General features: G+C 38.9%; 1 protein-coding gene and 1 pseudogene across 4 annotated transcripts; both read right to left on the bottom strand.

Annotated features, from left to right (window-relative positions):
• Positions 1–980: 980 nt before the first annotated feature.
• On the bottom strand, positions 981–12,500 carry dhrs1 (dehydrogenase/reductase (SDR family) member 1). 4 transcript variants are annotated; one of them, XM_088350650.1, is made up of 9 exons: positions 12,368–12,500; positions 10,092–10,240; positions 8,561–8,704; positions 8,254–8,333; positions 6,222–6,354; positions 6,016–6,159; positions 3,536–3,605; positions 1,921–2,001; positions 981–1,849 (listed from the first exon to the last, which is right to left on the bottom strand). In XM_088350650.1, exons 2-9 carry the CDS (start codon positions 10,233–10,235, stop codon positions 1,713–1,715), a joined length of 933 nt encoding a protein of 310 aa, XP_088206776.1. In that variant the 5' UTR covers positions 10,236–10,240; positions 12,368–12,500; the 3' UTR covers positions 981–1,712. The 4 variants fall into 4 exon arrangements, with proteins under 4 accessions (XP_088206776.1, XP_088206944.1, XP_088206860.1 ...); XM_088350818.1 differs by having other exon boundaries at positions 12,360–12,462; XM_088350734.1 differs by having other exon boundaries at positions 12,364–12,459.
• LOC148373358 (U2 spliceosomal RNA) lies at positions 4,772–4,853 on the bottom strand (annotated as a pseudogene).
• Positions 12,501–16,045: the final 3,545 nt, after the last annotated feature.

The raw sequence follows: 16,045 nt of genomic DNA on the forward strand, positions 1-16,045 counted from the left end.
CAAAGTATCCTCACTTAGGTCGCAGAGGTACTGGAGCCCATCCCAGCTGACATCCGCTAGTGGGCAGGGTACACCCTGCACCAGGGGTCGACAACGTTGTGCCCGCAGGTACCAGGTAGCCTTCTACTGATCGAACTATTCTCCAATAATTACAGCCTGTTAATTTAGTAACAACATAGTAATAACATTGTTATTTTAGAAACTTATCAAAATGGTAGCCTTTCACGCCAATCAGTAACAAATGGTACCTTCTCTACTTCAAAAGGGTTGGTGACAACTCCCCTGGACTGATTGTCTCCATTTACCCTGTGCTTGATTGGCAGACGAACATTTATTAACACACCCATACCTAAGGGCAATTTGAAGTCACCAATCAACTTGCCATGGATTTTTTTTTTGGGAATGTGGAAGGAAGCTGAAGTGCCCTGAGAACTCACGGAGGCACAGGACGAACATGCAAACCGGGTGGCCGGTAGCGGAAATTTAACCCAGGACCTTGGAACTGTGAGGCCGATCTGCTGCCCTGAAACTGATCATGTGAATTATTTTCCATGTTAGTTTGAAATCACATTTCCTTGAAAGTTGCAATGACCCGTGAGCTATTTGCAGGACCGATACATGGACTACTCTGGTGTTTTTAGGGGGCTACTGGATGGCCACGGGCACAATGTTGGTAACCATTGAAATAGACACACTGGAGTTAGTTCATAGATTTAAAAAAAAAAAAAAAAGACTATTTTATTATTGTATTTTTCAATAGAAAAGTATCTGAGGCAGCATTTTAAAGGTGAACTTTGTGTCTGGATTTGTTTTTGTTCCCGATACCTGGCATCTTTTGGCCTGTTTTTAGCGCCTCAATACCAGGTGTCATTTCGTGATCAAGTTATTTTCAGTTATTCCGCGTGCCTGACTTAACCCGCTTTTCCTGCTCACGGGTCGTACGTTTGACACTACAGTTTTAAATAAAACACACACAAACATCAATATATTAACCCATTTATTTGAGGGAAAAGTAGCACACATAGAGAATAACTTCACATAAATATAACAGCATGCTTGAAAATTTTATCAAAAATACTGCTATACATTTTTGTTACATCCACGCCAAATACAAGAAAACAAGCTTCAAATGTACCTGAATTATACGTTTACAATTCTACAAACTGCAAGAGTTGTAGATGCCATGTTAAGAATCAACAATAAATTGGACCCTTAACATTTGATAGTACGACAGTTGGCATGGCTACCAGAAATTTTGTTATTGTTTCACACACATCCCAACCTTATCTCAAACAGTTTGGGCCACAATAATGTCGCTATAATCTGTCCAGGACCACCAGTGCTGGCCAATGTTAAGTTTTGATAATAATAACATTTCTGGTGAGATTACAAATCAGTGTGCAGGACAAAATGGCTGTACATAATTCGACCCTTTGTTTGGTCAGGTCAAAACTTTTCACACTCAACTAAGGTACCTTTGAGACATCTGTATCATGGATTAATTCATTCATTTCCTAATTATCGGCATTTCTGCAGAATAAATTGCATTTTTTTTATTAGACTCATGGGTTCTATTCTACAAAGTAGTTGCCTTTTTAAAATGTGAATTACAGAGAGTCTGTTAAACTTCTGCTGAAAGGCCAAATATTTAATGCACAGCCCGTGACGTTTTAAACAGACCCTTCTTGGATTGAAAAGTAGTCATAAAGAAGTTAGAAATGGTAGCTTATCATGTGGAGTAAAAAGCGTGGCAGTCTTATAAAAGACGGGACAAACGATGAGCACCAGGAGACATAAGGGACTTTGGTTATCAGGAACTTGAGTGAGGTCATATCGTCTACGTGTCGTCCTGGGAAAGAAAACAAATAATTCACTTAGATAGGCAACTCTCATTTTCATTCTTCTCAAAAAGTCACTTACCATCAACATCTTTAAGCCCATAACGCCGTGCTAGATCACATGTCATCAGAATTTTCCCACTCAGGGACATAAGGTTTTTATCTTTAAAACACAGTGAGGATTTAGAATTAGAAAACAAAGTAAAAGCCCACAAGTGAAAACATCAGTCTTTGCATACAAACATCACAATAGAAGCGGTTTAATAGGGGTGGGTGATAATGGGAATTTTAGCATCAATCCAATCAAAGTCAATTCATGGTAGTATCTTGATACTTTTTGCTCTGAGAAGTCATGATTATTAAATAATGCAACACTAGTTTGAGTTTTGTTTTGTTTTTACGATAAACATTGCGCACATATTTTAGGCACATTTTTTAATGAAATAACTACAATTCAAATGTTGACAGAATACAAAAAGAGATAGAAGTTATTACATATTACACCTGTTTCTGAACAGAACCCAAGAGAATCAAATAAATCAACAATGTAACAACAAGCCCCTTTGGCTGTGTCGCCATGGTAACAACAGATTTACAGGTTTTTGTAGGGAAGAGTTACATGTTAACGTTTTTGGTTGCACCTTGTTGCACTATGTAGGCTGAACTTTTCGCATGAGTTTATGTAAATTTGCCAAAGTAGTAGACCACATTACAACACAAATGGCATTGTCCTTTTCTGTTGTGGGGTGGGGGGAATCCTCACTGTGCAGCGCTTCCCATTTGCCTCAATCATATTTAGCTTCTGATATGAGCGTGCGTGTTGCCTGACTGGCAAGATGCAGCAGCAGGCCAAGAGAGAAAAGGTGCTGCAAGTGTGCCTGTTAGTCACACACCCCAGGCATTGACTTAGAGAGTGGATGAGGATGCTGGGTAAGAGAGAAGGGCTGCACTATATATATATATATATATATATATATATACACACACACACAGAAACGGCGCTTCAAGGAAATTGGTAGAGGGGTCAAGTATCGATCCCAGGACAATAGTATAGATCTGATTTACGTAATTGTTTAACATTGATAATGTTGATATTTGGATCAATCCGACCCACCCCTACTGTTGATTTTCCACTTTTCATAATAACTTGGCGGAAGAATCTTGATTTCTAATTCAATCAAGAAAAATAATCATTTGCATATGCTCAGAAAATGCTGGTCTGCTAATAATCCCAAGAGCCAAGAAGAAATCCCGCAGGCTCGAGAGCGTTCTCCATTCAGGCCCCGGTGCCGTGTTATGCTCTGCTCTCTGAGAATCAATCTGCAACCTCAGTGGAACGGTTTCAATCTATGCTTAAAACACACTTAAATTTTATAGCTTAAGAATGACTTATGTTTCATGTTGGCGATGTCCTTGCAACATCCATTGCAGCCTGGTCATCCTAGAAGGGGGATTTACCTCATGTGCGACCCCTTCTCAAGGTTTCTTAATTTTCCTTATGTTGAGGTTTTTGAGTTTTTCCTTGCCCTCATGTAGTTTTTAGATCGGGGGATGGTGTAATAAAAGTATGTACTCTTTAATAGTATGTGCGGCCGTTTGAGACTTATTGTGATTTAGGGCTAAACGAACAAACACGACTTGACATACTAGTTACATAGAAAATGTTTGAGATCCTAGTCAATCTAGAAAAGGCCTACCTTTAGCGAGATTGACAATGCACAGGCCACTAAATTCAGTGGTTTCTCCATTGGCAAACATTTCCTTTGCCTGAGGGTGAAAACAATTTTGTGAATATGACAAAAGCTCTACGTATACGGAGTAACAATCCTGCCATATGTAGAAATTAATGTATACATAAAATAACTACAAATAAATGCCATGTAAATAAATTAACACATATATAATCACTTAACACCCGTATGTATGCCATAAATGCAATTTATTCTTGTTTTTGCGTTTATTTCAGAATTTATTTTTTATTTCGTCGTATATTTTATTGTGTATTTTGTCACACCAAAATATATTGTTTTTTGGTCTCTATTTCAAGCATCAAGAGTTCGCAGCTGCTGCATAATGCAGCAGTGAGGTTTCTGATTAGGAAGAGAACATTTCACTACATTACCTCAATTTTAGCTGACCTGCACATGCTCCCTGTAAGCTTAAGATGTGATGGTTCTGTTGCTAGCATACAAAAGTTTTCATGGACTTGCACCCTCTCTCAGAGGTAATTGCACTCGCCATGTTCCTGCTCAGAGGCTCTGCTTACAAAATGCTGGTCTACTATTGACTCGAAGAGCAAAGAAGAAATCTGTCCGAGAGCGTTCTCCATTCGGGTAGGAAGGGGGAGTCCCTTCTCAATGTTTCTTAATTTTCCTCTTGAGGGTTTTTGAGTTTTCCCTTGCTTGAGTAAGTTTCAGATCAGGGGAAGTTTTGGGTCTGTGCACCCATTTGAGATTTTTGTGATTAAGGGTTATAAAGTAGTACTTGACATGAGGGGCCATGTCAAACTAGCTGAGCTTTTAACCTATAGGCGCAATAAAAATCTGTTCATCACTGATCAACCAACAGGTCGGGGTGGCCAACCAAGTCCAGAGAGCCGCATGTCATGCATGTTTATAAAGTTTCTCTTCCAAACTCAGGTAATGACAATTATCAGCACTTTAAGCAGTGCGGGAGCGTCATAACAATCCCGTTGATTGGAATCAATTGTATTGGAGCAAAGGAACTCTAAAAACATGCAGCTCTCTGGGACTATTGAATGGGGTTTTGGGGTTTTTAAGGGTTATTGTTCTATCTTCGTTATTCATTATCCATTATCCGTTATCGGTCAGTTCATAATACGCTACAAAGCCTAGGAGCCGGGACACTTACTCTCAGCCAAAAGGCCAAGCTAAGGTCCTAGCCCTTAAAGCCTTGCTGCGATCATTGCGAATGCACCGTTCCCGGAGGTACTGCAATACCGGGCCGATGCGTGGAGTGGACAGAGCAAGCTCTTATTCCATCTCCGGACTCCTACATGTACGGTATGTTTGAGGTGCTGTAACACACCTCACATCCAGCTTTGTTTTGACATCTATGATAAGCTCAGGCAACTGAGCCGCCTCCTTATTGGAGTAACACTTTGTTGCAACAATATAGAGTGCAGTAATCTTTCTGTTTCGCGGTCAATTTATTGCCGGATCGCTACTTCGTGGATTTTCATCGTGCACAGTTGCCCTGCCCCTTTTAGCTTATCTGCCTGTGCGTCATTGATGTTGCTGTCCGAGTTGTACACATACATAAAACAGTTCGATTAACTTATAATGTGCGCATTTTTTTTCCAAGTTTTTCTTAAAGCCATTATGTCAACAAAACGCTCTGGACTAACAAAAGCAACTACGGCGTGGCCAAAAAGGCAGCGGAAAATGATTTTTATCACTAACAAGGTTTCACTTCGACCAGCTTAACTTGCTCTGGAGCCACATGCTGGTCTTTGGCGCTCCCTGGCACTGTTTCAAAAATGTTTGATAATAGAAAAATATGGTTTCTGTAAGCCAAAACAGGATACATTCTTAACATTTTCTAATGAATAAAGAAACAGTATCCATTTCCTTTCTTAGGCTTATATAAGCCTTTTGATTTATTGCGGCTCCAGACATTTTTTGTATCCGATATGGCTTTTTTGGAAGGTAAAGGCAGTTTTCTATAACGTCCACATGTTGGCAATAAAGTATCTTGTAAAGTGGATTGTGTCCTTAACCAATACTGTAAAGTTGTGAAAAAAACGGCAAGATCGTTTTTTTTTATTATAATTTGAGAGTACAGAAATTTGTAAAAAACAAAAAAAAAAGTTTTTAAAGTTCACTAATTTTATTTGTTAAACAAATACTTGCCTGTGAATTTGATTTGTTTTAGAGTAAAAAAAAAAAAGTTTGTACTACATGCATTTTGACTTTCGCGGGACATTTTTGGAATGCATCGCCTGTGACAAATGAAGGATTATTCTACATGACAAAATAGATAAAACAAATGGCAAAATCTAATAAATGAATAAATTGCATCTGCCAGGTATGTCTTACTTGGGCATTACACAATATAGTTGTGTGTTTATTTGTTGGTACTTATCGATGCATTTCTACATATGGCAGGCTCAGTCCTCCATATACTTGCACTGTGCCACTGCTGTGGAGGTGCTTACCTTGGAATTGACTCCCTGTGGTGCACTGTCTGAAAGCACGTACTGATCTATTAGCTCAGTCTTCACCGGGCCGGGCCACAGACTGACAGATGCGACCCCCCTGCTCCGGAGCTCCACAGCCATGTCGACTGCCATGCGGTCACACTGTCAAAAAAGGTTTGATTGCTCCATACGTACATCTGGGTCCTCATCAATAGGTGACTTACTGCCGCTTTCCCGACACCGTATGGCACGTTGAAGAGATATCGAAGCCCTCCCATGGATGAAATGTTGACAATCAAACCCTGACCTTGTGCCACCATCAGGCGGGACGCATACACAGAAGAGATATAGTGACTTCTATTGGATTGGGCAAATGATGAGAACGATAAAAAAAAAATTCAGGCCATAGATCAATCTAACAGTGATTCACATCTTTCGTCAAACAATTGCAAGCTTTAGCCTATACCAGCCTGTAAATGCTAAAGTACATTGCCAAATAACTTTATCAAATAGTGATCGCTTCAAATGATGATTGGTTAGGAAATGAAACGCCAGTATATTTATCCCAGCATGCACCGCAACACTACTACGGGTGGAAATCGAGTCGGCGGCTGCGTAATATAGCTGCGAGAACTGTTGCAACTCAATATTGATCCATGTACAAGGTGCAACATATTATAGGGCGCATGGTCAGCTTTAAAAAAAATAAAAAAAGGGTTAGGCGCACCTTATAATGCAGAAAATACGGTAACAAATGAATCCGATCCAATTAAAATTCCAGCATCATGTTTTCATTGTGAACAATAACTTTACACGGGCTTAGTACAGGTGCTTGAAATCCTTTAAATTATTTGTATTTTAGTGTTGTCTTTCAAGGATTGGAAAGTGCTTGAATTTTGTGAGGTTTTCTTAAATGCTTGAAGTTGTTGCCATGTTTCTCGACAAGTCAACTTAAAAATGATAAAGGCATTGCTCTTTGGTGGCTTCGCTTTGCCATTGCATTTCTTCCGTCGTGATTAACGACAGCTGGCATTAGTTTGTATGGCATTCTCTTATAATCATATTTTATATATTCCTCCAGCTTAATAAGGCAAGTTACATTCAATACTTTTCGAATGCCTTTTAAAATCAAACTAAACACCAAGTCGACCAAAAGAAAAAAAACTTAAACAAACAAAACTAAAAAACACAAATATTTATTGCACACAATACATATGACCCGACACAGCTATTAGCCATAGCGAAAAAACGTTCAGAGGGCCACGTCTCATTAAATTTAGACTTCCCCATGGTCCAAAGTAAACGTCTCTGTCTGAAGTGGCTATGAGTATTGAAGACCTAAGACATGAGTCTTCTCTGCTGAAACCACATCACCATTTTGATAGTTCTGTTATGGTGGTCATGCGATGTTGCCTCAAAAGTAAAAAGATGAATCATTAAAAATGAATTGATACATTTTATTAAATGTTTTTAGTTCAAAGAAATATGAATCTTATTAATATTCTCCCATTTTCGATTTACGAAAATTGGATTGAAGACATTTTAATGCCAATTAGGGCCTTCTTTTTAGAATAATAAATTCAATGACTAAGACTTTTAAGGATCAACGGGAACCCAGAATAAGTAGGAAAATCAGATAGCCGCAGTAGGAGAAACGCAAAAGGGCTCTTTGAATTCAGTCGGGCATTGTTGAAACATACTTAAGAAAAAGTATTTAACTGTCAACTTTTCTAAGGGCACCGCAAATGACGCATCCTACCTTAAAAGAGCAAAATGAGGTGCAATATTTTTACCCCGATTTATTTTTTGCAGTGCAATTTACCCGCTTCAAAAAACAACAGATGATTGAACATGATTAGTAAATAAAAGAAAAATATATAGTTATATGCTGCCACTTACCGCTATATAAATGAATTTTACCGTTAATAAGCTGAGCAATGGAAAAAAGCAACACTAATGAGCTATGTTTTATGCAAATATAAAATCGGGCAGTTGACTGAGGCACATTAGACATGGTCTCACAGTTCATGGGTTTGTCCCAGCACACTGGATGAAAAACACTGTATAAAAGACTTTGGTAAATGTAGTACTAAAAAATGCTACTTCCCATGATTACTTTCTGTAGTGTTTACATAGTCAAATAATTTTTTAAAACTTGATCATAGCATCATTAAGGGAAAAAAAGGTAATGTAACGACTAAACTAAATGACAGTGGTGTTTGTTATAACTAATCTTTTCCAGTCCAAATACTGTACCTCAGACCCGTGTTGTTGATGGTGTCCCAAAAAGACGGATCAATCTCCCAGAACTTTTTGCCGTTATTCTCAAAGATGGCCTGCAATTGGTCATGACAGAGAATTGGCATCACAGTAACAGCTCAGATGATTTATTTCAACAGTATCACTCTACAACTAACGTAAGAGAAAAAAAAGTTGGTGGCTGGGACAACTTCTCACTTAAGTACATTAGAAATTGAAAATATTTGTTTCAAAGAGTGACACAGAACTTATTTCTTGTTTTGAAGAGTGACCAACTGGATTTTGTGCTTTTGATGACACTTACTGTCACACCGGCGTATGCGTTGTTGACCAGGAGGTCCAGTCTGCCACTTTGCTCAACTTTGATCCGTTCAAAAAGTTTCTCAATGTCGCCATCATTGGTTGAATCGCAGATAACCGGCACACACTTTCCACCCCTTTCAGTTACCTGAATAGAGATTGTATAATTTATGGAAATCAGTTATTTTTTGGAGTATTTTTCCAAATTTTGAAATAAACTGCTGGGTAAGGTCACTTGTAGACAAAGGGTATTCCCAAAACCATATTTTTCAAATTTGGCACAGAATGTGCAAGTGTTCCTCCCCACAATTATGCAAATATGTTGCAAAATAATCCACGCAACAGGGTATTTGAGAAATTTTGTTTCAAAGTTGTTGGATCTGGCTTGTTTCCTCTAGAACTGTGACATCATTGAATAAACACAACACTTTTAAAATGGAGAATCCCATTAACACAACAGGTGAGGCAGCTCTGAAACAATCAGCGATTGTAGTGAATAGTGATTGAATACCGTTTATTTCTGCTTGGAGGAATGGGAACTTTGCTTAGCCGTCTTTGGACTGTTTTGTCCAGGTTGCGTGCTTTGAACTTCAAAAGCCGCATGAGGAAGTTTTTACCTGCCGCTGTTTAAGCACATGTTCCTTTTTTGCTCCTTTTCTGTAGGCGGTTGTGGCTTTTGTTTGTGTATTTCGCCGCATGTGTCACGGTTGGTTTAAGATTGTATAGCTAGCTTTCCTTTACAATCTGGACGGCCGACGGCTTCCAGTTTTGTCTGCTCCACACAATGCGTTTAGTGGCCAGCTTGCCTGACATTAGCGCCGTTTATTGTTGCTGTGTGCCTTGGTTTATTCCCGGCCAGCTTCACGCCGTCACTGTAGACGTTTGTTGTGGTTTGTTACCGGTTAGCCTGGATGCCCACTGCATGTTTTTGGTTTGCCGGGCTTGCATCTTTCCGCCAAGGCTGTGGACGCTTTTTGTTGTTAGCTCTCCGTTTGTTATTTTTGACAGTCAGCCTCTTTTTAGCTCCTCGCCCTTTGTTACAACATCATTACTGCATCCACTCGGGACAACGCCAAGGCATTCGTCACAAGAACTACCAAAGCTTAACACTCTTGTAAACTTTGACTTATTAACACATAAACCGAGAAGGTGACTTGCATGCTAGTGTCCCAGTGTTGCTCACATGTCACAGCTGGGTAGTCAAAAATGAGACAGGCCGTCTTCAAAATAATTAGAATATAACGATGAAATTATATATATATATATATATATATATATATATATATATATATATATTAGAGAAAGAGATTTTAGGCAAAAAAAACTATTTCGTCAAATTTTGCATGTTTTAGGATTTGGGAACACTTTTAATGGAAGGACTAATTAATTGTGAGAACAAGATCACAGTCATTTTCAGGTCGAGTTCATTCTTAATGGTTTTAGGAGACAAGATCCAGCAGATGGTGCTAAAAAGTACTAGTTGGCAAGGGACTCGGTATGTCACTGTTATTTCCCAACCAAGCTCTTAACTTCACCTGTGTTGCTGTCTCTTGAAGAGTCTTTTCCTGACGTCCGGTGATGTAGACAGTGGCCCCAGCTTCTGAGAGCTGCAGCGCTATTCCTTTACCAATGCCTCTGGAGGCCCCCGTGACTAAACAAATCCATCCTGACAGGGACATGGTCTCTGTTGACGTGAAGGGGACAAATGCACAAGAAAACATGAGCAGGATAAAATGGGGGTCGTAACCCGCTTGCGGCTCTTAAAACGCTGACGAGTGGCTCCCTGGTGCTTTTCCAAAAAATTGAGAATTTTTTTTTTCATTTTTGTAGGAGGGAAAACATGACACAAAATAACGTTTTTTCATAATAAAAATGTGTAGAAAAAATATCACATTTTAACTAGGGGTGTAACTATGAGACAAGAGGGAAGAACAGATGGTACCAGTTGACGGGAGACCGCTCTCTTGCTGGTATCAGATTGTAAAAAAAAAGGATTAGAGGTTTTTGCCTCCACTGCAGAAAAGTCATATTGCGATGAGAAGTGTAGGTTCTCAGACTTGAAGTCGGACCTGGAGAAATTAGCGACAACGCAAAACTCCGTAGCATTTCTCTCCTCTGCTTGTTTTCCACTTTCTTCTTTATTGCTTTAATTTTATTCTTTAAATTCATCAAAGCAATGGAACATAGTGTAATTCATTAACATCGTAATGAAGTTAAACTTGAGGCTGTACCCTACAACAGAGTAGTCAAGTAGTGCATCATTCCTCACCGGATGCGCTGCATCCAACTCAGTAATTTTGATAGTAGGCTAATATAATGGTTGTCAACTGAGGTATGTTCACGTCACAAAATTATCAGGAGTGGCACCGTCCAAGTGGGGCAGGAGGAGAGGAAGACCAAAAACTGGGCCGACAACATTTAGGAATGGACTGGTGCAAACTTTGCTACGACCCAAAAACAGGCCAGGAAGCGTCAACAGTGGAGTTAGCTGTCCAGACTTGTGTCCTTATTGGTGCCTCGACGACCCATGCAGTTAAGGGATCCGTGAACAGAGGCCAATATAGACAACACAGATACATAAGGCATATGTTGCGTTCATTATAAGGCTTACTGTATGTGAGGTTATCATTTTTTTTTTTTTGCGGCTACAAGCAAATCTGTATTTTTGGTCCAATATGGCTCTTTCAATATTTTGGGTTGCCGACAGCTAAGTTGACATAAAGGGGGAATTCAAACTCGCATCTTCTCCCAATGCTTGTGTAAATTAGATTTGTCTTAAAAAAAATAATGAAAACATTTCCAAGCTGTGACATGTGAGGTTTCATTCCTCATTTAACACAATCGTGGGGTACAACGGAAGTCAGTACTTTTCACTGTTAAACTTGCAATTTTGATGGAAAACTTGAGTCCCTTCAAGGGGAACAGTATTCAATATTTAGTGCCTTCCTGTGGTAAAAATAACACTTGTTAATAAAATCTAGAGAGATTTGAATAATGAGAAAAATGAACGATGAAATACTCAAGGGTTAAGAAATTTGCTTTTATGTTGACATCATGGTCTGCCATCTTGCTGCTACAAGGAGTTATTCTAGGTCGCTGTAGTTAATATTCTTCCCAGGAATTTGCTTTTGGTTAAACCGCACAATACATTTAGTGGACAAATAATACACTGTCCCTTTAAAATAAAGGCATTTTGTTACAAGCAATGTCTGAACAGAAATGAATGGGATTGTGTATTACAAAGAGATTATCATGCTCAGGGCAAATGTGTATGAAAGTTTATTTCCGTTTATGAAAAAAAGCGCCGTAGTAAGTTAGAGACAAGAATGTTTTCCATTATATTGGGAAGAAAAAAAACAAACAAAAAAAACTATAGGCACATTAAATAGATTACGTTCGATACGGCACGCCCAGTAGTTAGAAATAGAACTTATGGTGCATAGATTACATCATTTAACAGAGCGGGACACAAAAGTGCATTGTCACCTATTACACACTTCCCGAGATCATGGTCCAATAAAACCCTTTGGAGTTCGTAATGCACTTTGATCGACACTCATTAAAAAGTGTAAAAATGACAAGAGTGAACAGAATACAGTCCATAGTAGTTAGCATGACATTATTGAATAAATCTTATCATTTTTAAAAAGTGCCAATAACAAATGTTATGCAACTGTTTTAAAACTAATTCATCATTACAAGATTATTGTCGGCTACTATTTTTAAAATATAATAAATCGTGGAGTGTAGTTACTGAAAAGTAAAAATATTAACGAGGTCAAAGCGAAAACTTACTTACTTACTTACTTACTTAAGTGGCGAGTGCTCCAGAAAAATCTGGCAAACAATCTGCAGGCGAGTTCAGAAGGTGTGCACTTGATAGAAATGTCACGCCTTGTTTCTTCTTTTGGCCAAGATTTAACCGTAGCACTGACAATCTTTGTGTTGTTATACCGCCCTCCAGTGGTAAATACTCATGCAAAACCTCCTGTTGTTCTCATTTTCTGTATACACTCGGTGTTCTCCGGGTCCAAATGATCTGTCGTCACTAGAACCCCCAATATGTGAAGATTGATTTCATTTTAAGCAGCAAATTGCATATTGCCTGAAGAAATAACGCTTCCTTCACCAGAATATAGAATAGAATAGAATAGAATAGAATAGAATAGACCTTTATTATCACTGTTACAAAATGGGTTGAACATATTGTGACAAGGAAATTAGACGTGGCACCCCAGTTACACATTTAACTGTAAGGATAAAAAATTTAAAAAGATAAAAAGATAATTTAGGGCAGCACGGCGGCGCAGTGGTTAGCGCTTGTGCGGCACAGTTCATGTCATGGGAACCTGTCGTGGGTTCAAATCCAGCTCCAGACTTTCTGTGCGGAGTTTGTATGTTCTCCCCGTGCTTGCGTGGGTTTCCTCCGGGCACTCCGGTTTCCTCCCACATTCTAAAAACATGCATTTTCAGGTGAATTGGCCGGTCCAAATTGTCCCTAGGTGTGAATGAGCGAATGAGTTGTCTGTCCCTGTGTGCCCTGCGATTGGCTGGCAACCAGTTCAGGGTGTCCCCTGCCCACTGCCCGATGATTGCTGGGATGGGCTCCAGCCCCCCCGCGACCCTAATGAGGATAAGCGGTACGGCTGATGAGATGAGATGAAAAGATAATTTACACAATTTTTACACAAGAAAGTGTGGGCATGTAGAGGCAGAAGATATTTACATTGGGTGTTTACTTACAGGGGATCCTAGTAGTGCAATATGCAGTAGTACAAAATAGGCAACATTGTGCAAAGTAAGCATAGGCATGAATACAATTTTACATCGATATGAGGTAGTGTGTTTGCATCGGTATTCCTCCTGAAAGAGCATTTGTGGAGGGTTTCAGTTTTTTGTGCAGTGGGTAATTAGGTTGGTGATGGCTCTGGGGAAGAAACTATCTCTGAGTCTGTTTGTTTTTGTTTTGTGTGGCCTGTAGCGTCTGCCGGAGGGCAGCAGGTCAAAGAGGTGGTGGCCGGGGTGAGAAGAGTCCTCGATGATGTTTTCTGCTCTGCTGAGGTAGCGAGAGCAGGCAATGTTTCCAAACTGGGCAGAGAGCAACCAACGATTCTCTGGGCTGTGTTAATGAGATGACCCTCTGAAGTGTTTTCCTGTCTGCTGTCGTGCACCCAGCATAATACACCGTAATGAAGTATGCCAGAATATAAAGTGTTAAGTAGAATTTTTGTATATACATACACACACACATACACATATTATATATATATATATATATATATATATATATATATATATATATATTAGTCTGGTTGTAAAGTAATTTATTTTTATTGTTATTGCAACATCCGTTGCAGCCTAAACATACTGGAAGGGGGATTCCCTCATGTGCGGTCTCTTCACAAGGTTTCTTCATTCACCTAGTGTTAAGGTTTTGAGTTTTTTCTTGCCCTCATGAAGGTTTTAGATCAGGGGATTGTATAGAAATAGTCAGTAGATTGTAGTAGCATATGTATTCCTCCCTTATCACAAAATGTAGGATTTTTTTTTATCAAGCTTTATTTGGTTCATTTGACCCTTTTTCAATTTTTTTTAATGTAAACTTTCAAGCCATATCATTAAATACGGCTTATTTTTTGTTTTCATCAAGTTTGTTATTCTCATTTTGCCGCTTATTTTAAGAAAATTGACGTTTTTACTTTTTTGTAAAATGAAAAATAAATAAAACATCTTAAGAGCACACTTTCCTGCTTTATCACAAATGTTAATATTGTTATTTATTTTAAATCTTTAAAAGTTTTATTTTCCTCACTTTCGTGTTTTTTCTTTGAAATGAAAAGTAAAAACACAAATCAAAAAGAGCACACTTTTCTGTCATATGATAAACTTTTGCGAAAATATTTTTATCGAGCTTGATTTTTTAATTAAAAAAAAAAACTAAAAAAACTCAATTCAAAAGGGACATTGTGTATCATTTAAGACTAGATGTCGCTGTCTTGTGTCATGCAACCGAAAACTGGTACTAAAATAACAAGGAAGAATACAAACTACAGAGACTCAAAGTGACCAATCTGCACGATTTTTCTTTAAAAAATAAATTACCAAAACACATCACAAAGTCTTGGTGTTTTCGGGTACCTGTAGCAGCAAGATGGCGGACAATCATTTTTACAATTAAACCGCCTGAAAAAGTAACTGAAGACCTCCCAAAGCGTTTTACTATCTACTTCACACTTACCCATTCACACACACACCGATAGTGGAGTGAGCCATGCAAGGAGCCTACCTGCTTATCGGAGGCAGTGTGTTGCCCAAGTACACTGCGTCATTTAAGTCGGGAGATCCAGGAATCAAACCTGCGACCAAATACAAGCGCTCTACCTCCCGAGCCACTGCTCAGTTCATGTTCGTTCTAAACTTGGTTCAATGTTCTTGAAGATCGCAAAGCTCTTGAAATGACAAATCATTTTAATTATGTCCTATAAATCCAGACAGTAGTTTACGTTACATTTTGTCAAATTATCAAGGGTTTCAATTCCTATAAGATCTGAGTCCTAGTGTCTTATTGGCGACAGGATGATGACTTTTTGGCCGGAATCCATGGAGACACCTTGATGTGCTCTTGCTTGGTTAGTACCACTAATTCTTCAAGTTAAACCAAGAAAATCCCTGAATTGATGTCTATTTTACTTGTTACATGTCCACTGTAAAATGTTCAGTAATATCTACCATTTCAATTAACCCTTGAGGCAATTTTCAACTCACACCAGTCACTGACTAATTGAGGCTCATATTATGTAAGATAATATTAATATTCTACTTCAAAGCGCCATTCAAGGTCGCTATTCAGAGTATCAAACAACAATAAAACAAGAATAAAACAAGTAAGCAATACATAGCAAATAAAAACACAGTAGTTAAAAAGGGGGCGGTATGTGAGGAAGATGATGATAAGGCAAGTCTGGAGATTTGGGGTTTGAAACCGGAGTTGTAGGTGTACAGGGTGGCGGAGTTCTGCAGGTCAGGCGGCAATGAGTTCCAGAGCTGGGGGACAGAGCGGCTGAAAGCGCTGCTCCCCATGGAGCTGAGACGGGAGGCGGGTATCGTGAGATGGAGGGAGGAGGATAATCCGAGAGTGCGTGATTACGCGGTAATGCGAAGGAGGTCGGGGAGGTAGAGATGGGCAAGGTTATGAATGGCCCTGTTGGTGAGGAGGATTTTGTAGTTGATTTGAACTACAAATTTCTCACCGTGTAAGTATTCAAAAAAACCTCATGGTTTGTATGATGGTTCATATATTTTTACCGACTGTTTTACTCAAAAAGTTACTTTAAAAGGAGTTTTTTATTTGCCACTAGGAAGCACTAAATAATACACACTGAAAAGGGTTAAAACATAGCAAAACAATGCCTAAAATTGGATTGTTCAGTCTTTTGCAGTTTTACCTTCACACTAACGTGCAAACTTAATAAGATACATAAAACAAAAC

Source organism: Urocampus carinirostris, chromosome 1 (assembly GCF_059441175.1).
Source record: "Urocampus carinirostris isolate Australia breed hairy pipefish chromosome 1, RoL_Ucar_1.0, whole genome shotgun sequence".
NCBI classification, from domain to species: Eukaryota; Metazoa; Chordata; class Actinopteri; order Syngnathiformes; family Syngnathidae; genus Urocampus; species Urocampus carinirostris.

What these genes read in the sequence shown, in the direction of transcription:
- dhrs1 (XM_088350650.1), bottom strand. Translation starts at nt 10,235, where the DNA reads ATGTCCCTGTCAGGATGGATTTGTTTAGTCACGGGGGCCTCCAGAGGC. An exon ending in ACGGTGTCGGGAAAGCGGCA is followed by an intron (nt 6,160 to 6,221) that starts GTAAGTCACCTA and finishes CTTTTTTGACAG; the next exon opens with TGTGACCGCATGGCAGTCGA. An exon ending in CACAGGGAGTCAATTCCAAG is followed by an intron (nt 3,606 to 6,015) that starts GTAAGCACCTCC and finishes TTTCACCCTCAG; the next exon opens with GCAAAGGAAATGTTTGCCAA.